General features: G+C 40.0%; 2 protein-coding genes across 5 annotated transcripts in view; both read right to left on the bottom strand.

Annotated features, from left to right (window-relative positions):
* gab2 (GRB2-associated binding protein 2) overlaps positions 1-15,137 on the bottom strand; it is a 34,270-nt gene extending 19,133 nt beyond the window's left edge. Inside the window, exon 1 of one of the 3 annotated variants that reach the window (XM_051397491.1) lies at positions 14,740-15,137. In XM_051397491.1, coding sequence (XP_051253451.1) covers positions 14,740-14,811 — 72 coding nt within the window. In that variant the 5' untranslated portion in view covers positions 14,812-15,137. Of the gene's footprint in view, positions 1-29; positions 47-128; positions 246-14,739 lie in introns of those variants that run through there. The other 2 variants (XM_051397492.1, XM_051397493.1) reach the window with 2 other exon arrangements.
* Positions 15,138-15,752: 615 nt separating this feature from the next.
* On the bottom strand, positions 15,753-21,746 carry nars2 (asparaginyl-tRNA synthetase 2, mitochondrial). Of its 2 annotated transcripts, none has more exons than XM_051397494.1 (14): positions 21,404-21,746; positions 19,757-19,866; positions 19,512-19,632; positions 19,242-19,382; positions 19,077-19,157; positions 18,803-18,897; positions 18,527-18,659; positions 17,900-17,998; positions 17,737-17,774; positions 17,201-17,267; positions 16,948-17,085; positions 16,715-16,812; positions 16,073-16,099; positions 15,753-15,983 (listed from the first exon to the last, which is right to left on the bottom strand). In XM_051397494.1, the coding sequence occupies exons 1-14, from the start codon at positions 21,593-21,595 to the stop codon at positions 15,839-15,841; spliced, it is 1,485 nt and encodes a 494-aa protein (XP_051253454.1). In that variant the 5' UTR covers positions 21,596-21,746; the 3' UTR covers positions 15,753-15,838. The 2 variants fall into 2 exon arrangements, with proteins under 2 accessions (XP_051253454.1, XP_051253455.1); XM_051397495.1 differs by having other exon boundaries at positions 15,878-15,983; positions 16,694-16,812.

Here is a 21,746-nt window from a genome sequence, read left to right as displayed (position 1 = left end):
ATATATTTGTGTTGATAGAAAATGATAACCTTATATTAAAAATAAAAAAATAAAATTATGCAAGCCACACAGAATCCATCTGCATTTTAAATAATCAGCTACTGTACAGATTCAGGTTGATTTCCTACTGTATGTGATGCAGAATGTAGCCGTGGCAACGCACGCAACAGCTGGCCTTGGTTGTGATGTTAACTGTTGATCAAACAGACTTGAGAGAAACTAAAGCCTGCTTACTTGAGCAGGTTACAGTGCTTTAGCACACATGTGGTTGTGTGTGGTTTTCGTGTGCGTGTTGGAGGCTGTAGGAGGGAGGCAGCAGGTGTTTACTCCCCCTCAACGTATTTCCTGTGCTGATATCCCTCTGTGAGCTAAGAGAGAAGCAGAGCTCTTCCATGATAACTTTGTTACAAGACTGCAGGGTCCTCCTGCTTCAAGAACTAGTAAATGACACTGCTTTGGTCCAATCAAAATCAAGTTACATCTGCATACGATCATGTCACTGGAGCTGGAGATTCCTGAGAGTGTGTAAATAAACATCCCTTGTCATAACCACATGAAAGCAACAGTAGTACACGCTCCAACGATGCAAGCCGTTATGATGCAAGAGCAAGAAACCTACAGTGCAACGTGTTGATTTCACACCAATAACACCACTGTTGTGTTTGTCAAATGGAAAAGCAGAGGAAGAACAGTGGCCTTGATTACAACAGCTCCATATGTGTTTTCCAGTGGCTGTCTTAAAGGGCCTCTGTGTTCTCTGTGCTCAGAGACAAAAGAGGAAGATAGACCAGGAAGGGAAAGGGGGAGTAAAGGGGGTTGACGGGGGCTTTTGGACATCTGCCAGTGATGCACTTCCGCCAGGCAATGTCTCTCACATGCAGGCTGCTGACACACAGGATCCTGCAGGCCCCCTCTCTCTCCATCAACACAGACACTGCCGCAAGGCTAATTGCCCCATGCCCCCCTCAAACCAGTCTGACACCATACAGATGCACAAACACACACACAGGGCAGAAAATGGATTGCATTTTGTCTCTCCTGTGCTTGTTAAGGAGGTATTCCTAATCTTCTCCAGAAATATGCATACAAATCTTTCTTATAGGCTAAATTTAATGATGCCACTTTGGTTTCAGTGTCCTGGTTCTTGGTATTGTATTGTGCATACTGGCTGGCTGTCGCACTCTCATGGCTTACTTACATAGGATACATAGAGCACTCACGCGGTTCCTACTACTACAAGTCAAAATGTCTGCTTTGAAAAGCCGTACTCAAAGTGTTTCCGACTTTAAATAAAGCTGTCATCTGCATTCGGCTCAGTGTTCATTGCTGTGGTGTTTCTGCATCAACAGAATCAATCAAAGAGTGTGTTGTGCAGTAGGATAAGGATCTTATTTTTTGTCATTAGTTATCACTGCTAACATTTGGCTCTACTTTTCCTACTTAAGTAAACTATTCCTTGACATTGTGATAAGCTACTTTGATTAATTATGCTAAAGTGAAATTACAGTGTGATCAATCAATCACAGTCATCTGTGGAAAGGTGTCTGAAAAATCCTGACATTTCTCATCTCAAAATTAAATTAGTTACAATGAAAAGTTCTTAACAGCAGCCTCACTCATTAAACATATAGCCTTTGCTATGTGAAATAGAATACTTTCCCCTGAAGGTTAATGTTAAATTCAATAAAAATGCCATAATTTCATTACATTATTTACAGTGAGCCTCTGCTATAATATGCTGTGATATATGAATCTGGTAAATGAAAAAACCTTGATGAACGGTGAACAGGTTGAACATTATTACTGATCAACAACTGATAGCAAAGAAAATATACATTCACTAAGATGAGGTTGCAACTAATGATTAAAATGTCAATATGATGTTTTCAATGTCTTATAACAGTTTCAACACTTTATATAATTTATAGTACATTGTTATCTTACTGGCTGCACTATATTGAAGAAAATCTTAATAAAGTTTGTGGTGTTTCATTATGTGAATTATGGAACTCACACATTATATTTTGAGATGAGATCCACCATTCCTCATGCAAGTGTTATTTTGACATGTTGGGAGCTCTGTTTAATTTTGCTCAGGTAAGAAGTGGTAGCAACATGTTTTCTTTTTTTTTCTCCAGGAAGCGCAGATTGTGATTTTATCTTCGCTGTGTAGCTGAAGTACTTCTGAGGTATTGGGGTATAAGACTCTTTCATTTTATTTTCTGTCAGACTGATACGCTGATAAAAGCTGGGGGCAGTACGACCCTAATGGTGTTGATATGCTGTGCTGCTGTGTGCATCTTACCACAAGCCCCAGTGTCAGGGAGTGTACAAGTATTAGGTCATTTCTCAATATGTGAAGCTGTTGTGAATGTTTAGTAATGCAGATTATGGGTGTGGGATAGCAGATTCCAAAGAAGTCAACCGTTTCTCTTCAAGTTCTGTTCTAAATGATTCCAATGGAGTGTGAACTTCCTTATTTCATAGAAATACAGTAGAGTCATCATACTCCCCCTGAAGAACAAACACAGAGCACTGCATCTTTTTCCAGGTCCACAGAGCTCTTTGGTTCAGTGCCATTACACCATTCAGAGAGAAATGGCTATAACTCTTGTAAGCCCCATTTAAATATTATTGCCTTTTCTGGAAAGAGAGAGCATCACTTAATTGAGACCTGGAGCGCTGCCCAGTTTCAAGAGGTCAGTGCGACCCAGCTGGGTTATTCCTGGCATCCTTCAGCTGCAGCCAGCATATTAACCCAGGACAGCAACAGCTCTCAACCACAGAGGAAATACAACTCATTTATGAGGCTTTATCATACACTACTAAAAATAGAATGAGTATTTTCCACAGGAAAAGCAGTTTCTGTCAAATTCAAGAATAAAATAATTAACAGCTTGGTCTGAGTGAGAGAGTTGAATAATGTTTCCCTCTGTCACACTTTCTGCTAACCTTCTCACAGAAATCTTGCATGGAAAATGAAGGAAAACATCTTAAGTACATTCAGTTTCGAATCAGTCTTTTCAACAACACAACTGGCAGTGCAGCTCCCCCTCCTCCTCCTCCTCCTCCTCTCTCTCATGAACTCTTTCAAATTTGAGCAAACTTCCCTGGCAAAGTAAATCATGGGGGAGGAGGACACAACAAAATGAGCTAACCCACCCACCGCCTGTCCTACAGAGCATGTCTAAGCCCATCGATCACTGTTGAAGCGTTGGGAAGTGAGGACTGAAGCTGTAAAACTAGGCTGAACTCTCCTGGCTCTTCAACTTTCCCCTCCCCCTCATGGCTCTGGTTTAAGCTGCATCGCTGTTTGGAAAAAAAGGGCTCAGCCGAGACACACTGCCCTTGTTAACAACTGGACTGGACAGTCCACTGGACCACTGAGAGAGCTGTGAGCCAGGCCTCTAATCACACCCTAAACTAATACAATATCGAAGAGTTACAGTATTGTCTGGGCAATATACAGCAAACCATACGGGACATGTTGTAACTCACATGTACTGGCATTTGTTCATCATGCGCTTTCTGCAGAAGAGATCAAAATCAAATAAAGGTCAAATCTGTGCATAAAAAATAACACAACCTCATAGAGCACGAAAAATCTGTTCAGATCAGAAAACAGTAAAGACAGAACTTTGTGAAAGATTTAAGTTGTTAAAATAGTTGCTATTTGGATTAGAAGGGTATCAAAAAAATAACAAGGATTGCTTGACAGCGTTTAAAGCTCTCCAAGAAGAAGAGCAGCCATCCGCATCTATGAACGCACAGCGTTTAGTCCCTTCAGTCTTATTCAATCATCCCATAAAAGCTGCTTACCTTGTTCCAACATAGTCTCATTTGTCCTGTGCTGCTGGCAGCCAGCTACAGATACAGAGAGGCTACAGTGGAGTACAAAGGATAACACGTCTGCATCTATTTTGGATGACTGGGAAGGAAAACATCTAATAACAAAACTGTACAAAACAATCTTTTGAGCGAGTTTACGTCTAAAAATAGGATCAAACTAGTTTGTCTGGCCAATTCCTTTTGTTTCTTTGAATGTTGATAAGTAGACATGTTTTGCTCTATTTTTGGCAGACTGCAAAACAATGATACTGTGGGAAAACAAACAAATTCATACAAAAGCTCTCAGTTCACAGAAATAAAAGGATACAATTGTCTGGTATGTGTTGATAGTTGTCGAAGGCTTTATACCACAAATACACAGTGACAGCTGATAAGTCACAGCAATCATTTGTATATATTTGCACATATCTAATCCAACATTGTAAAAACAAGCCCAGTCTCATGTCTTTGAATCCAACTCATCACTCTGCCTCCTAGTAACACTGACTAATGAACTTAGGGATGGTTGTGGCCTAAACAATTATTCAAGGTGTGCCTTTTAAAGCAATAGAGCAATACACGGGGGGGTGTGTGTGTGTGTGTGTGTGTGTGTGTGTGTGTGTGTGTGTGTGTGTGTGTGTGTGTAGTGTGTAGTAGTAGTAGGCTGTGTCAACAGGCTGGCTGATAAGCATCAGTCCACATGTTTTTAAATGTGCATGAGCAAACATCCAAACTAAACACGTATGTTATCCAAGTTAAAGGTTAGAACAGTCTTGTTTACCTCTCCTCTTATTAAAGCAGGAGAGGAGGAGACAGCAGGTTGTTGTCATTGACTCTGCCTCCTCTGCTTTACCTGCTGCTGCAGTACACACACTACACAGCTGCACCAACACTGGCACTGTGGAGCTGCAGCAAAGCCTTGTAGCCACCTTGCCTTGTGTACATTTTCTCATCTATTACCGGCTTTTGTAAAGGTTCTGTGATGTGGCAGGGAAATTTACCTCGTGACTCTGAATGCTTGGCTACAGTCGAACTAGACGCCTCAGGCAACATGTCTCCCGTTTGATCTGAGCGACGGCACATCTGCGAGCAAGTGCTCACACACACTAACAACACCGTGATGGGGCTGCATGAAAATGCACCGGCACTAGGCCATTAATGCGTACTTATAGTAAAAGGCGGGTTGAGAGGGATCCCATCAGTGTTCTCTGAGGTCCCAATGGTGGGCTTCTAAGGGATGGGACAGAACATAAGGTAAATTACGAGGGGGAGGAAAAGAGGTCATCATCTTTAGTATGCAATAGATCTTTTTCACAGCAGCCATTTTGAAATGAAAGAGCAAACACAGGTGTGATACTAATTAAGGTTCCGTTCCATTCAGGTCAAACAGAGTCTTGGTGCTGCTACTGTGCATGTTGGCTCACTGGAAAGTCTCTGCTACATTAACACTCATGTCAAAATTGCTGCTGTGATATATTGGCCAATAAGGACTCCCAGCAGCGGACATTAAATATGAGCTTTCACATATCCAGATCCTCTATGCAAAATGAAAATTATTCTTTCATATTGTATTTTATTCAGGCAAAGGATTATGTTGTATGGTGGCTTGTAATGAAAGGGTTCTGTAGAAAAACTGTAATATTCTAGGTATGAAAGGTATGGAAAACAGGGTAGTTAAGCAGAACTATTTTCGCAAAAGTTTACAAATGATACCCACATTTGTATACGGAATTTCCCATTCAAAAGCACCTTGTAACTGTCTTTTGGTAGGTTACACAGTAAACACGTTAGCATGATGCAGCTTTCCATTTCACTCACCCTGGTTAGGGGTTCTAAATAAGGACAGCAAACATAGTAGCCCTTCTACAAAAATTCCCTGTAATGCATTCATCCCACATCTGTTCTATGTCGGTGCTGTTTCCTTGCTACTTAGTGAAGTTAGTGAAGAACAAAAGAGGAATATTTAGCAGTGACTTTTTTTTCTGTCCCTTCTGGTGCCTGTATGAGGCTAGAATTTCATCCAGAAAACACCTCTCAACAAAAGAACAGCAGTGACGGTCACTTTGGAATGCATGATGAATTAAAAGGTGGGACTGATATAATGGCCATGATTGTATGAGCAAATGCGTAAACACTTGTGATTCTGGTTAATGTGGTGAGAAGGGACAAAGCTGTACGGGCTGCAGCAGACAATGACGACAGAGCCCTGATTATCTGGTCCTAATCAATAGCTGGTCTCACGTCAGCCCACATTCCAGGAACAGATGGGAGCTTCAGCGAGGGAATGCAGTCCAGTTACATTTGAAGAATATCGCCTGGCCATTCACCCAGCACAAAAACACCTTTCAAATTTGCATTGTAATGCTTTCCAAGTGTTCCCTGAAAAACCATTAAAAAGAAAACATGAAGATGCTCTGTTTTTAACCCTTCATGTTAGAGCTGGATAGTGCACTAAATATATGTCTTCTTTTCTGTGCTTGACAGGTGCCATGTATCTGTATTTACCTAGGTGACATCAGTTTATATGACTGTGAGCTTAAATAAACCACAAATGGACATGAGAAAGCATGTGGTAGTTCCTTGGACGTCTTACAGTTTACACAGGGCTCCACATCTCGGCTCTGAGCAAGATGTTAAGCAGACCACTGTCCCAGACAAAGTTTATAACACATGTTTCTGGAGCATTTCCAATAAATTCAGGTCACAAACAAAACAGGAGTCAGACAGTGTGCCAACAACGTGTGGCCATTTTACAATTTTCAGCAGCTCTAGCCCATTATCTGTCTCGAGTGGTGAAAAGGTCCAGTCACCCCTGAGTAGAACATGACTCTGTCCCATCCGTGTACATGGAGAAGTAAACATGAAAAGATGTTTGAAAAGAATTGCTGAGAGTAGAAAACTACAGGCATTTAAGTCCAACGGATGCATTAGAGCAATGTTGCGATTTGTATCAAACTGCTCAGTTTTCCCAATAGTCAAAACAATGACCTTGAAAGGCCAGCAGCTGCAAGACATAACACATGCAGATAAGACTCAAACAGGCTCATAAATTCTTGTGTGTTAATAAAGAAGGTGGGAGGTTAGCCATGGAGTGCCAAGACAGACAGGGTCCTCTCAAGGGTAAAAACACTGAACTCCTGATGTTCTCTCGAATTCGGAATTGCCAACTTCACATTTTCCTTTTAAGCAAGACGTCAGCTTTGGAACCCATTTAGTGCATTAAACGGGTTCCAAAGCTGACGTCTTCTAGAGTAGAGCCTGATGTGAGCTTCCATGACATTAATATGATGGAAATGTGATTCCACATACAAATTCATCCTATGACATGTGATAGAAGGCTCCATCCTACAGGTGTGATCATGATGAAGAGGGATGCTGCCTTTGGTACCTACAGTCTTCATTCACTCACTTCACGGGAGCAATGATCTGCAAAATCTGTCGCACATCCTATGAAAAACAACCTCTCAAAAGCTCTCAGTAGATATAATGAGCCTCAATTTGCAGTTGAACACTTCCATCATTAGGAAAATGAGTAATCTCACGCCATGTCTCCATATCAGCAAAAGGCTGGGCTTATTTAGCGTGAGCCCGCCTTGACAGTTTGACTAACGGGGAGCATTATCTTTAATCAGAACTCTTTGTGTCACTTCCCCTGCCTCTGCCATCTGCTGCAGCTCATACATGTCTGTGTATGGAGGGCGTGCTGTGAGCATCTCCTGGTCTCTCTGACTTGTCCAAGGTGGTTTTAAATGCTCAATGGTGGATAAAACACAATTATATAAGGGGGGAAACTCTCGGAAATGGTCTCTTCAGTACCACAGAGTAGAAACATTTATAGTCAAGGGGAAAGTCCGACCTCCGCACGCTAATCTGTTACACCCTTATTCCGGCTCAAACATAACAGTTCATAAGAGGCTACTATCCCCACCCGCCTGTGTGCATCATTACATTACGTCAGCCACTGATGTTGCATGCATGACATCAGCAAATACATTGGAAATTATATCATGTAGCTGCAGAACACCAGCACACACAATCTCACACAGTAAATACAAAAGTTATCATTAGTAATGTCTAAGTGCACACAATACTATACAGTTATCAGTACAGTATGGAATCTGGACTGTTCAATAATTCACTTAATAATGACAACAATGACAGTTTTTAATGGCCACTAGGAATATGTGGAAATGATCAATAATGTGCCAATTAACATTTTGATTTCATTTTGGTGTCTTTTGGCCTTTAGATTCTGCTTTTGGTTATTTAGTCTTTCTGTCATAATCCACCTCACAATTCATTTGTCTCCTGCCTTAATGTTAAGATATTCAGCCATGCCCCTCTACAAATTTTTTGTGTTTAGTATTTTTAAATAAAGGGGAAACATCCCTAAATTCCTAAAGAGGGGACAAACAGAGCATTCAAATGTTAAAGCCTCAGACAAAAGACACCTGAGACTGAATATGATATAAAGCCTTTTACAAACGTATTTGCACTTGTTTTAGTACTAAATGAGATTAAAGGCATTCACTTGGTCAGGATTACATCAATACCATTGGAGTCAATGCTTGCAGTACTTAGTCTGTAACTCAGTATTATAAGTCACTGTAAAAGCGTTGTCTTTTACTATATCACTTGCCATGCTATCGTTTGTGTCAACAGATACACGTCACTGCTCAGGGAACTTTTTGGCACAATAGAATGGCCAAATGAACCAAATTACAGAGGAGCTTTACATTTACATTTACCATGACTGAAACAAATTGATGTATTAAAATGATTATTGCTGGAATGCATTAATTAGATTAAATCAAACTATAACATCAAGATTACTGTAGACCTTCAAGATGCCTACCATTGGGTGCATTATGTCACCTAAAAATAACCCATGACTCACACAGGACCATGGACAAAATAGACAAAATAGTTTATTCTTATCTGAGCTTCAGTTGTAGGAAATTTCAGTTCCTTCAAGTGAACTGCAATGACTCATCACTGTCTGGATCTTGAGAAAAAAAACAATTCCTAAATTAAGCAATGTCAGTAGTAAGTAGTGGGTACACAGAACTTAAGAATTAAAGGAGTTTAATAGATATCCGGTTCACTTTGATCATCTTGCCTACGTGTATGGTGGGTTCACGATTGTATGAAAAATCGGATCTAAATATAGTACATACTGCATCACTGTTTCCTAAATCTAATTATTTATCATACTATTCAGAGAAACTTAGACGTGCTTGTAGCTATTATCATTTTGAACCACCTGAACCACAACCTCAGCCAAATGGCAAATTGCTTACTCATTTCCTCCTGCGACAAACTAAACAATTTACAAGAACTAGACAGACAACATCATCTTATCACGCTAATATTTGCATCGTAAAATTATATTTAAAGATGCATCTTCCTCCACGAGTCCTACAGTATCCATAGCTGGTTCAAATAAATCCCAAAATTACAATCAACTCCCACATCACTTAACGAGTCTGAGGCTTGTGAGCAAGTGCCACTAGCAGGACGACTTTAAAGCGTATAAAACATATTTTCAAGTGATGCACACAATTGAAATCTTAGCTGATTTTCATTCAGGCCAATGCCATTTCATTTCTATTCTGCTGTGTGTGTTGTGTTTACCTTGTAGTACATCACCTGTTAATCATCTGGTCAAACATCTTTGTTCTTGCATTTGTTTCTACAGCAGGTGGGCCCCCCAAAGCTTCCCTGGATTATTCTGTCACACTAATATTTCAAGAAAAAACTGATCTTTAAAACAAATTAAAAGAGAAAATCTGATCCCCTCAAGGTTGTTCTGTATTGCACAGTAAATTGTATTTGAACTTAATCCATTTAAAAAGCTTTTTTCCCCCTCTCATTTAAACCGGATGACTATAATTCTGATATCAGTCCCGTTAGCAATTATATTTTAAGCATCATACCAACCAACTGACCAATATACTGAGTACACAAATTTTACAATAAATACATTTCTCTTTTACCTTCTTATGAATGTATATATTTTTTAGCTGTTTCATACAATTACATCGATTAGTTCACAGAGAATCACTGCATAAATTGTCTACCTTCTTGTGAGTGGCACCTTTAAGGTGTGTCTGGAAGAAGTGAAAAGTTAAGAGTTTTCCATCCCTAACCATCTACTATCATGATGCAGCCGAGCTGAACCTGCTCAAACAGAGCTGGCAAGGGGGTGTCAAAAAGGCACTGGAAGCTCTCAGGTGTGAGCAACAGTTTTTAGTGTAAAGCAGGGCGTCGGTCAAAAAGAGCAAATGTGCTAAGTCAACCGTCCCTGGATAAATAAATGTTAAAAAAGAAAATTTGATTGTTTCTTTAGCCCACACATTAAAACACCCAAGCCCTCCCATTTCCTCCCACTGAAAGCCTAGATGTCAACACTGGTATTCAGATTTTCTTTAAGTAAATCCAAACTGTTTGTGCTTTTACTAATAATACTTCAATTACTTTTTGGATCCTTCTACGTTTTATGTCTTTGTATGCTGCTGAATATGAGGCCAAAAGGCATTTCTACTGAGTTTTTTGACAACTGCAAAGTCCATTTGCTTCAGAAGGCCAATCTAATGGCAGTCATATGACATGTAAGCTAGCACATATAAGAGCTAATAGCATGATTCCTGTATATGACTCCATGTTTGGATCTAATCAACAGTGCAGAAACTGGATTTCTCTCTCTGTAGAAAAAACAGGAGAATTGATCCAATAAAACAGTAAATGGTACGACACTCAGTAGGGCTCTGTGGGGCCCTTGATAAAGTAGAAGCAAACTTTTTATTTTTAGCCTTCTGTTAGTCAGAATACCATCAAACTACACCTTGCAGATGCCAAACACACTATTTGTTTATGGTCTCACTAGTACAAATAGTAATTTATGGTGTCTGGATCAGCAAAGGGATCTAAAATAAAAAAAATGGATTAATCACAGATGTTGTTTTGGTCAGCTGTTTATAATGCCTGCAGTTGTACTCATTTTAATCTTAAACACCATTACATGAAACTATCACTGCTGTGATAGTATACTTTCGTAAGAGTTCAGCAAATACGTAAAAACATTCTCACTGCTGGCCCAAATCACAAGAGAAAAATCAATGGATCTAATTTCCTTCAGAACGGCAGTATTTTAAGCTCAGCTGATGGGGGTCTTGATAGATGGAAATACATTTATATACTCACAGACCAATTTAATTTCTTTCCCTGTCATGGGACCTCTGTCACAACACTTCCTGTAGGTACCATCCAAAGGAAGTCTGGCATCTGCTATTGGTGCAATAATTAAGTTTTGGACAGAAAATACACAGGCTAAACCAGAGTTCATGGCAAAGGACAGGATATTATGACAAAGGTTCAAACAAGGCCACATGGGAAGAATGGATGAAAGGATATATTTGGGATTGCAGAAGAAAATGTTGAGAGTATAATTTTCTGACAAACAATTGAGACTTTTATACATTAGTTTCTTAATGAGTGTCAATTAATACTCCTGTAAAGAATTAAGTTGATCTACGGAAAATGTATCAACAACAATTTTGATTAGAGATTATTAGTGAAAAAAATAAACCGTACATGTATACATACATATACACATCATACAAAAAAAGATTTTTAAGGTTGAAAATAATCAAGAGCTTAACCAACAATGAAAATGATCGTAGGTTTCAGCCTTAAGTCAATCACAAGGATCCCTTTAAGCGAACATATCTAACAATGATAAACTAATCTGACTTTGATACTGCAGTCACATAAAGCCACCCCAGTTTTGTAGCTTCTGGGGAAAGGCCCATTTGAGGGCCCACAGATAAAGTGGAACAAGGAAAACGTCTGTGTGAGCGCTGGGTGTCTGTCAAAGCAGGAACTGGGAGGCGTTCTCCGTTGACCTCTGAGGGCAAGGACTTCCCAAAGCCCCTCTGCAAAACAACAGCAAACCCGGCAGCTGACAGTGGGACACAGGCGGCTGCTACTCTGCTAGGCCTGCCCTGAAAACTCTGACTGACTCCCCCCACCTCTCTTCCTCTCTCCTCTTGTGTACCATCCACAAGGGCAAGACGGTAAAGCCCTTTAAAGCTGGCAGCAGGAGAAAGCAGAAGCAGCAGCTATCACATTGCCGATATGATCTGTCTGGAATGTGGCAATGCTTTACTGTATGTGAACAGACACGTTTGTGATGTCAGATACAACAACGGGCAGATGGGAGGGTTTAGCCAAGAGCAGCTTGATCCCAACCTGAGAACAGGAATTCAATTGTTTGCAGTATGACACGTCCCATGCATGATTCATATTGTGCATGCAAAGTACTCATACATGCAAGATTTAGATGACGTATTATTACGCATATGTCAATACTGGAAGTCAGAAAAAGGTGTAACTGCCTAACCTGGGCGAGGAAGAGGTTAGTAAACAGACTAAAGTGAAAATTTTCTTTTCTTTGTTTATTACAAGTCAAAGACGATAGACTATTGTCAACAAATGTACATTTATATTGATTTGAAAGGTGATACTTTGTTGCCTATGCAGCTGCTACAAATAAAAGATTGTTGGAGTGTTAATGTAGCAGACATGATGAAGCATATTGTCCCACCACTGGGTGATGAGTAAAATAACCTCAAAAGAACTATGCAGGAGGCACTGTGCAAGTGCTGGATTACTCAGTTGTTTTCATGTTCCTTTTGCTTATTCTGGACATTGTTCAACAAAAGCAACCAAGCCCCTCCCACCTACCATTAAAACACTGCCCACCTCTGGAGCCTAGATCAGCCCCCGAGAAGAGATAAATCCAACCAACTGATTCATTTAGCAGCTCTGAGACCTTAAAGGAGCGCAACTGTTTTCCTTGTGGAGATGCAGCGCGTGTGAAAATTCACTACACATGTCTGCAGTGCAGGTCACATGTTTAAGGGGGGGGGGAGACACACAGAAAGTTTATGCTCATCATGTGTTTGTGCAGCAAGGAGCTGTTGTAGAGAGAGTGAGTCACTGCTGAGAGTTAATCACATTTGTAAACAATTAACAAACATTTAACCAGGACTAGTCATGCTCGTTACTGACAAAACATGTCGTCTCCTGTCTTAACCACCAGTTATATCCAGGCTTCAACGGCCACAAGTGTTTTCCTCCCTGATTTTACATGTTATTTGCATGCTAGACCTGCTGGGGTAGTACCAGTTTTTACTCTTTCCTACTCCTGCACTGGATTCTACACGGCATTCAACATGCATAGCTGTGTGCCACATGTTCAGAAACCGTCTGTGGAAGGTCACATTTTCAAAACAATGACCAATCATTTCAACAACTAAGTACTGATTAACAAACACAGGCCTCGTCTGGTTTAGGGAGGACTTCATGGTAGAATGGGGTGGAATATTGACAGGGAAAGTGTTGTTAAGTATTGAAACACATTTTCATTGTTGCAAATAATCTCCTAAAAGAGGCACAACAGTATGAGCCGTTGTAGCATTTAACATGTCAGTTACAGTTTCGAAACAATACATTCCTTACACCTCCTCAATTCATTCCAATACAATGACCAATCACACTTGCCACCATCGTCTTTGAAAAACACAACACACCTTCGGGCTGGAATGTCTCAGAGTATGTGAAAGTAGTATCTGAAAATATCCCTCTACATTAGGACGTCAACTATGTCAGATGACAGCAATACTGGTGAGTAAATGGCCCCGATTGTCCATAGCCTGACTTTAAGTGGAAGGAATTTCAGATGGACAGATTATCGCATTCACAAGTCTGCCTGTTCTGGACACTCCATCTCATGACACTGTTTTCTGGCTGAAATTGTGTGTGTGCAGTTGTTTATAGGTTATTGCTCAGGGTGAATAGCAGGGTGAGAAGGGCTGAGAGGCTGTTCCCTGCTCTTTTGCCTGAGGAAGGCCATTATGTTAGCTCCATTATGCCTTGTGAGCGTTTTTTTCTCTTGTTGTTTATACAGTACTGCTATGAACCAAGCAAGTTTTTTCCTCTGTACCATTGCAGCTGCTGTTCCATACTGACCATGGTGGTCTCTGTGTAAACATTAGCCAGCTTTAAGTGGAAGACAATGAGGAAATGACAGGACAGGAGAGGGGGGGGGGTGCATTTGAAGACATTCAAGGATGGATTTCCAGATGAAACAGAGAGATGACATCATGGCAAAGTCAGCTAGTAGGAACATGGAGAAGCCTGGTAATGCAACACCATACATAAACAGTGGACAGCTGTATTTATAGGAGATTGTCTCATGGTTCTATCTGCCTCCATAAATCCCATTATCTGATTTGCAGCCATTCTCCTGCCCAGCACCCAGCAAGAGACTAGCAGCTTTGGCTTATAAAGCCTTATCAAGGTACTCTAATGCTGTGGAGTTATCACTATTGTTGTGACATTAGTCGGCTTGGCCAAGATGAAAACTGGTCACATCAATGCTCGATTAGACATTACCTCATCATGATCGGATAAAGCCAAATGGCAGTTTGTGTTTGTGTCTGACAGCTATTTAGTCAAAATTACAGACAGCTGTCGGGTATTACAAAGGCTTACCTCCATGTTGTCATTGGACCCCACAGTGCTGGGTGGCCTTCCATGTAAAACTTGGCAACTGTATTTTTATATAAAAATTACATTTCTAGACTCTAATAGACTGAGACAGCATTCAAGAATCAAGAATAACATGTGGTGCCTCCTGTAGGGCAGAGAGAGGGGATGGGGGTGGGATGCACCTGCTACAATTCTGACTTCAAATATCTGAGTTTGACACCACTTAACTGAGACCACGATGAACAAAACACAGAGTGCAGCAGTTTGACAGAGAAAGTAACCAGATATACTGGATTACTTCTTCACCAGTCAAGCTCATAAACATAGAGAAACTAATCCAAAGTGTAATTCACTTACATATCTCCTCAGTTTTTTCTCCGGTGGTGACTTTCTCAGCCAGCCTTGGAAGAGGATTTCTCCGCCGCTCATGTTTGTCACTGTCTGCTGTTTCTTCTTGCTCTACAACTGCCGTCTGTCACTAGTACATGACGGCTCCTCAAGGCTTGCCTGTTCAAAGTGCTGTCGGCGTTTGGCTCTCACTGGTGCAGTCTGCTCCCCCCATTTGATTAAAATCAAAGTAGTGCTGGTCGGAGATGTTGCCAGTCGCTCCTGGTGGTACTGTGCGCAATAGCCAGCGCGCAAAACCACAGTTGGGTAGAAAATCAGGCGCAACTTGACTCTCCGGGGAATAACGTTACGCACGGCGAAGTGACGAGGAGCCGCGGGGAAACTCAACTGATGCAGGGTGAGGAAGTACCGTAGGGTGTCTGCAGTTTGTTTTCCCAACTCATACCACGCCCACCGAGCAAAGAGAGGGATGGGCTGTGCTGGGATGGACAGGATGGGAGAACTGCTTCCCACAAAGTAGCTTGCATCTCCCAAAAGGACTTTAAATAATGGAGGAAGCGATCGATTTGTAACATACTATTTGTCAACGTTTACACAAAAGAGATTACATAAGTACTTTTTTGGTATTTCATATTATCGAATCAAACATGTGTAATACGTCTCAGAAAATAAAGTTACGTTTCAATCATGACCAACAGATAGAGGTTTCTTTAAAACAATGTGTGTGCTTTGAAAATTATAACAACACCAAAGACAATGAATGGAGTCAACAGCTGCTGTAATAATAAAAGATTCGCATTTTCTCTCTTCTCGCTTTGGATAGAATGGGAAAAAGCACCATCTTGTGGAAAGTTGAAATACTTGACAGTTGTTCTGAAATTACATTTTTATATTATATATAAAAATATTATATTTTATATTTAAACATATTAAATATATTTCACTGATCATTGTTTTCACATAAAGATACACTAAAATAATATTATTCAAACACTAATATACCAATAAAAAACAAAACAATGTTGAGTATAATATTTATTTGATGTTTGCAGACAGCAAAAACACATTTCACTGATTTAAAATATATCCATTATTCTCAATCTGTGTTTTATAGAAGACAAGAATGGGAAAATCTAGGGAAAGGTATCACATCTTTTATGTTGTCAACACCAAGAATGCATTGCAGATATCGCTCAAATCCCAGTCCAAAGCCACCATGAGGGACGGAGCCAAAACGCCTCAAATCCAGATACCTGAAAATAAATAAAAATATCATTACAACTCTGTTGGTGTGTAAGGAGGTCTATTTTAAAATGTTGTAAATATGTTTGGGTTTTTTTACCAGCTGTAGGTGTCTTCTAATCCAACCCTGAAAAAGTATGATAATATATGTAAGAGCCTTTGGTCAAAACATAAACTCAATAATAAAATAAATCCTCTCAAGCATAATTTTATTAATTCATGAGCACACATCAAAACTAACTTTCTATGCACTCTTTCTCTTCTGTTCTTAATTGAGGGTTACAAAGTCGAACAGGTGCAGCAATAGATATATTCACCAGCACATTGGGTTGATGTTGCCTTTTTTTTTTTTCAAATAGCAGACAGTCAGCATTGTTTTATTTATACTTTTATATAAATGCCAAATGTATCACATAGTTCTCCTACCACTGAATATGTGTGGTGAGTCAGACATAAGTTAGTCTGTGTTTTTGCAGCTGAAAAAACTTTTTGCACATTGTTGCCCTGTGAGGTGGTAAAGACACATAACAGATGTCAGGGTTGTTGTGGAAGGCTATATAGAAAACTGGTTTTTATTTTAACCAGCCACTGAAACACCAGCTAGACCAGTTTTACAATACTTACGCTTAATCTAATTTGAATTAAGATATAAACAAATTTAAAGCAACAAAGCAGATACTACAGCCATAGTCTAAATATATTAGCATGGGCCTTCCAATACCCCTGGAGTATGTGTTCTTACTCTTCCAAACGAGCCCTTAGCAGATCCAGCCTCTCCTCTCTCAGCGAGCCCCCACAGAGCTCTCCAACTCCTGGCACAAGAAGGTCCACTGCAGCTGCCTGCATACAAACGACAGTCGGAGTCAGCTCGGATATGCAAATCGCTGCAATAACTCAACTGACATTACAAGGAAGGAACTGAGTGGTTAAATCATTGATTCAGTCAGCGCTTTTAACAGTGTAACTGCGTCTTACTGTATGCTGCGGATGATCCTCGTTGTCTCTTGCATAAAAAGGCTTCAGATCATAAGGATAATCAGTGACAAAGACTGGAATGTTGCCACAATGTTTCACCAGGTACTTCTCATGTTCTGTCTGAAGGTCACAACCCCACTGTAGAAAAGAAGAGCAAAAGTCAATGAGGAGCTCCGTGGAATGATAGTGTCAGTGGCAAATATACAGTAAAGGTAGATCTTAAGTCTGAGAAAATACAAATATTGCCACTTACGTGTGTTGAGAAGTCAAATTTCTCAGAGCTGCGGTTTAGGATGTCTATAGCCTCACTGTAGGTAATCCTAAAAGTAGATTGGGTTAGTATCATTCATTCAAGGTCGTCAACATTTGACTTTATTCTTTATCAGATTTAAAGGACCAGTGTGTTGGATTTAGTGGCATCTAGCCGTGAGGGTTGCAGATTGCAACCAACTTGAAAAAACATGCATCTTCCAAGCATGTAGGAGAAACTATGGTGACAGCGAAGCTTGCAAAAAATGCGAATTGCCATGTCTAGAGCCAGTGTTTGGTTTGTCCATCCCGGGCTAATGCAGAAACATGGCGGTTGAATATGGAGGACCTACTCCCTCTGTGGATAAAAATGGCTCATTCTAAGGTAACCAAAACACAACGATTCTTATTTTCATGATTTTCATGATTATACTCGAAAACATACAGTACCTAAGAATATTATTTTCGAACATATCCTCCTAAATGTTACACACTGGACATTTAATTTAATATGCCATATTTTAGAACATAGAGACTTACACAGGGAATCTCTTCTTCAGCATAGAATCTACAGTGTCCTTCGGGTGCATGGATGCAATAGGAAAAACATGTAAGTAAAGATGAAGTCAGATGCAGTTGTGGCTGACAGGAATAAGGAGCCAGGATATGTACCAAAGTTAAATAAGTGTCCTTCAGGGCTTACCTTGTGTCCAGGAGTCACATGCTTGTGAAACAAATCCACATCCTCTGCACAGTAAGCCAAGACATGCTCGGTGGCAGATCTGAACATGTCCTCCATGACCTAAGGAGTGGGCCCAGTTTAATAATTAAAGCTTTCCTGGGCAACTGTGCACAAGGGCAACTTTAAAAGTCAGGTAAGTGTAAAATTTGAACTGCAGTACACAGAAACTGACATGAGTTCATACCACCTAGGACGCTAATGTTGAGAGAATAAGCTAGTCTATGATGACTGCTCTTTACCAAAGGTTATAAAACAACTTTAATGCTATTAGTCTCTCCTTCTCTAGACAGTGATCCACCCTACAGCTATGTAAAGCAACTTTGTGAGAGAATAAAGATGACAAAATTATAAAACTTTCTGACCATATGGTACAGCACATGTCAATAAATGTAAAACCCTGGAACTTTGTTGTTATAACATGAAAAAATGAATAGAAACCAATGGCTTTAAGAAAGGTTAAATATCAATCTACTGTTTGCACAGAAGTATGTCAATTGAAAAGCAGCTAGCAGGATACCATTTTATCCAATGTGCTACCTTGATTGAGAGCAATAATGTATTTTGGGGCAATGACTTTGCAAAGTGTACCTTGGTAAGATCCTCTAAGGACTGTGTGAAGGAGACCTCGGCCTCCACCATGTAAAACTCAGCCAAGTGGCGTCTGCTTTGGGAGTTCTCTGCACGAAAAGTTGGCCCAAATGTGTACACTCGAGAAAAAGCCCTGGAAGAGTATGAGTGACAAGGCATAATTGGAAATGTACTTCAGTGTGTGTGCACGTGTCTGTCTCTTACTCTCTGAGGCGGAACATACAAGGAGGATATGTGAATTTTAAAAATGTGTGGATGATCACTAGAAGATCTCACCCTGACATCACCTCCAAATGAAGCTGACCGGACACAGTCAGGAAGGCTGGGACAGAGAAAAAGTTCTCATCTTCTTCATTCTCTGATTTTGATGGCTGTGGTAACAGCAGAGGTTTTTAGCTTTCAAACAACATCATTAATCTTTCTGTTCAGAGCTTTGATTCACAATCAAATGTGACACATATAAACACATATAAACCAGCTACGTATGAGATTCACAGAAAGCTAAAATACTGTTATATTCATAGCAGTTAATGCATCTGTTGATACTCACCTCAATCTGAAAGAGCTCCCCTGCGCCTTCACAGTCATTTGAGGTAATGACTGGAGTGTGGATCTGCACAAAGTCATTTTCCTGAAAATAAAAATAAATTAAAGACTATAATAAACACAGACTTGCTATGCATTCTGTTAAAAAGTGCTCCACTGACGTTCTCACCTTGAAATATGAATGAATTGCTGTAGTGGCCTCACTTCGTATTCTCAACAGGGAGCTAAAGGCATTTGTTCTACACCTGAGATGAGGAAACTGGCGAATATACTCCAGGCCGTGTCTCTCTTTGATTTTAAAGGGAAAATCCTGAAACAACAACACAAAGCAACATCCTTTATATTACATGTTCTATGCAATGACCACACTGAGGGAGATGTGGTATAATTTGAAGCTAGCCCCGTGAGTCAGTAAAATGTGTGTGGGATGTTTCCTTACCAAAGGGTTACATTCTCCAACTACATGGATTTGGTCTGCTTCCAGTTCAACTGGCTGTTTCTGGGATGGACTTTTCTTAAGAATACCTGTGACTTCAACAGCACTTCCAAATGTGAGCAACCTTAATTTTGGGGAAAAAGAAAAGAGTGGAAGAGAGTCAGAGTATTTTAAAGTATGCTCACTCCTCATCCCTAAAACTGAATGGTGAAAGATTATCTACAGGGAATAAAACTTGAAGCGCTTACGGATCATTCAGCTCCGAACTGGCGACGATCTGCAATGACTGCAAAGAGCTCCCATCATTCACATGGAGAAAGAGATTTGCTCTCTGAGGTCTAACAGAGCGAACCCATCCCTACAGCACAGAAACAAATTAAACTACAATTAGCTGTTCCTCCAGGTAATACTGAAATATCTTCTGTTTTAAAGAGGGCTGTTGGCCATTTAAGAATTTCACTCCTCATTCTCTCTGAGTATAATGTCAGCTAAATGTATCAATATACAGTTATACTTGAAATGATCCGGAAAGCAAACATAAATGGATCATTGTCAGAGTTCAGGGTGCATAATGAGTTGGTTGGGATCTCAACCAGCTCATTATGCAAAATCAGTTTGATAACAGGTCTTTGGGACATTTTATTAAACAAATTACAATGTAAAGCATATACGTGCAAGGTATACATGTACAGTTATGTCTATCCCTGGTTTAGTAGCAGATGCTAAGAAGAATCCAGGCAAGAATAACATTAGATTATAATGTTAAGATAACTTGATCATGAATAAATGACCAGCCTTTTTAAAGGTTGCAATGAAAATATTTGACATGTTCTTTTTCTCATTGTCTTTTTCTCAATGTCAATTCTCATCATTGACATTGACCTTCTTATTCTTTAGGGATTTAAGTGTTTTGCAGAATTTAGAGTGGTTGATAAGACTATCCGTGGTTAAAGTCAGATAGTATTAAGCTTTGGATTTTCTGATAACAGCATTTATTTCTGGGGAAACAAAAGAGCAGCTACTCATCAGCAGAATGTCTTTCCAGCTAAGGATCATTGCTTATTTCAAGCATGGATGATGATTCTTTAGAAAACCAAGGGTTGTCCCTATTTTTAATTCTGATTTTTTTATTTTTATTTTTTAAAGGGAGCGTGTTTGTGGTCAATCAATAAGAAATGAAGTGAAGAAGAAACAGCATCTTCAACAGCAGGAATCAGAGCTATTTATTGCCATTTCACTCCAGCTAAATCATGCAGGACTATCTGCTCCATAAAATGTTAAAAACATCGCCTAAAGACATTTTGACCCTTGGTTTTGGGCAGATCGGTGTCCCTAACACATGCGATGGTGCAATGATGGCTAATGTGGGAGAGATTTGTTAGAATGATCAAGAAGCGTGTCACTGCCAGGTCTAGCAGAATTTGTTTTTGTGTGGCTGTCAAGAAGTTGAGATAGTTTGAGGAATCACAAACATGCCTAAAATGTACAGATTCACCACTCAACCAGTCCCAGCTTAAATCACCCATCAGGATCAGTTCAGGTGAGATGCAATTAGACAGTACAGTCTAACTTGTGATGGATCCATTAATGGCTAATGGAGGACTTTAACAACCAATAACAGTAATTGGAACATTTCCTACATTATCTGCACAGCTAAAAGCTCAAATTACATTGGAATTGATATGGGATAGAGAAAATATATATTGCAACACCTCCAGCCAAATGTAACAAAAGATGATTATTAAGGATCACTATAAGGTAGCTGATTTACTCATCAGATTCTCACAAACGAAACACAGCAGTCTGAGTGTAGCTAAAATAAGCAGCATATTAACTTACTGAAGGATCCTTCTTAGCACAAATCTGCTGAATATGATTTTAAAAAGAGGCGTTACCTGTACTTTGACATTTGCGCCCAATTCAGCACCTGCAACTGCTTCTGATACTGTTAGTTTCGTTGGTGTCTTCTTACAATAATGTCGGATGCTTAACAATATTCCCCGAGAAACTGCTGCAGTAGTTGATGCTACAGAAAGCGTTTGAGCTGCAACCTGAAACATCGTGACAAGCGCTGCACTTTGAGACATGAAAACTACTAAAAGCCAAACATGTTGCGACGACCTGAAGATGCAGAAAACAACAAATTGAATCCTAATCTTACGGTGGATCACGCTTTGCTTTGACTTGACTTTCACATTGTCACTTGTCTGACTGTAACACTTCCTGTTTGGGTCCTCC

Source organism: Dicentrarchus labrax, unplaced genomic scaffold, assembly GCF_905237075.1.
Source record: "Dicentrarchus labrax unplaced genomic scaffold, dlabrax2021, whole genome shotgun sequence".
Taxonomy (NCBI): domain Eukaryota; kingdom Metazoa; phylum Chordata; class Actinopteri; family Moronidae; genus Dicentrarchus; species Dicentrarchus labrax.
Note: the sequence above shows the minus strand (reverse complement) of the source record. Positions and strands in the feature narration are given on the sequence as shown.

Coding starts and splice junctions, on each gene's coding strand:
- nars2 (XM_051397494.1), bottom strand. CDS start 21,595: ATGTCTCAAAGTGCAGCGCTTGTCACGATGTTTCAGGTTGCAGCTCAA. Junction 19,158..19,241: donor CAATTCATTCATATTTCAAG/GTGAGAACGTCA, acceptor TTTTATTTTCAG/GAAAATGACTTTGTGCAGAT. Junction 17,268..17,736: donor CTGAAGAAGAGATTCCCTGT/GTAAGTCTCTAT, acceptor ATCTACTTTTAG/GATTACCTACAGTGAGGCTA.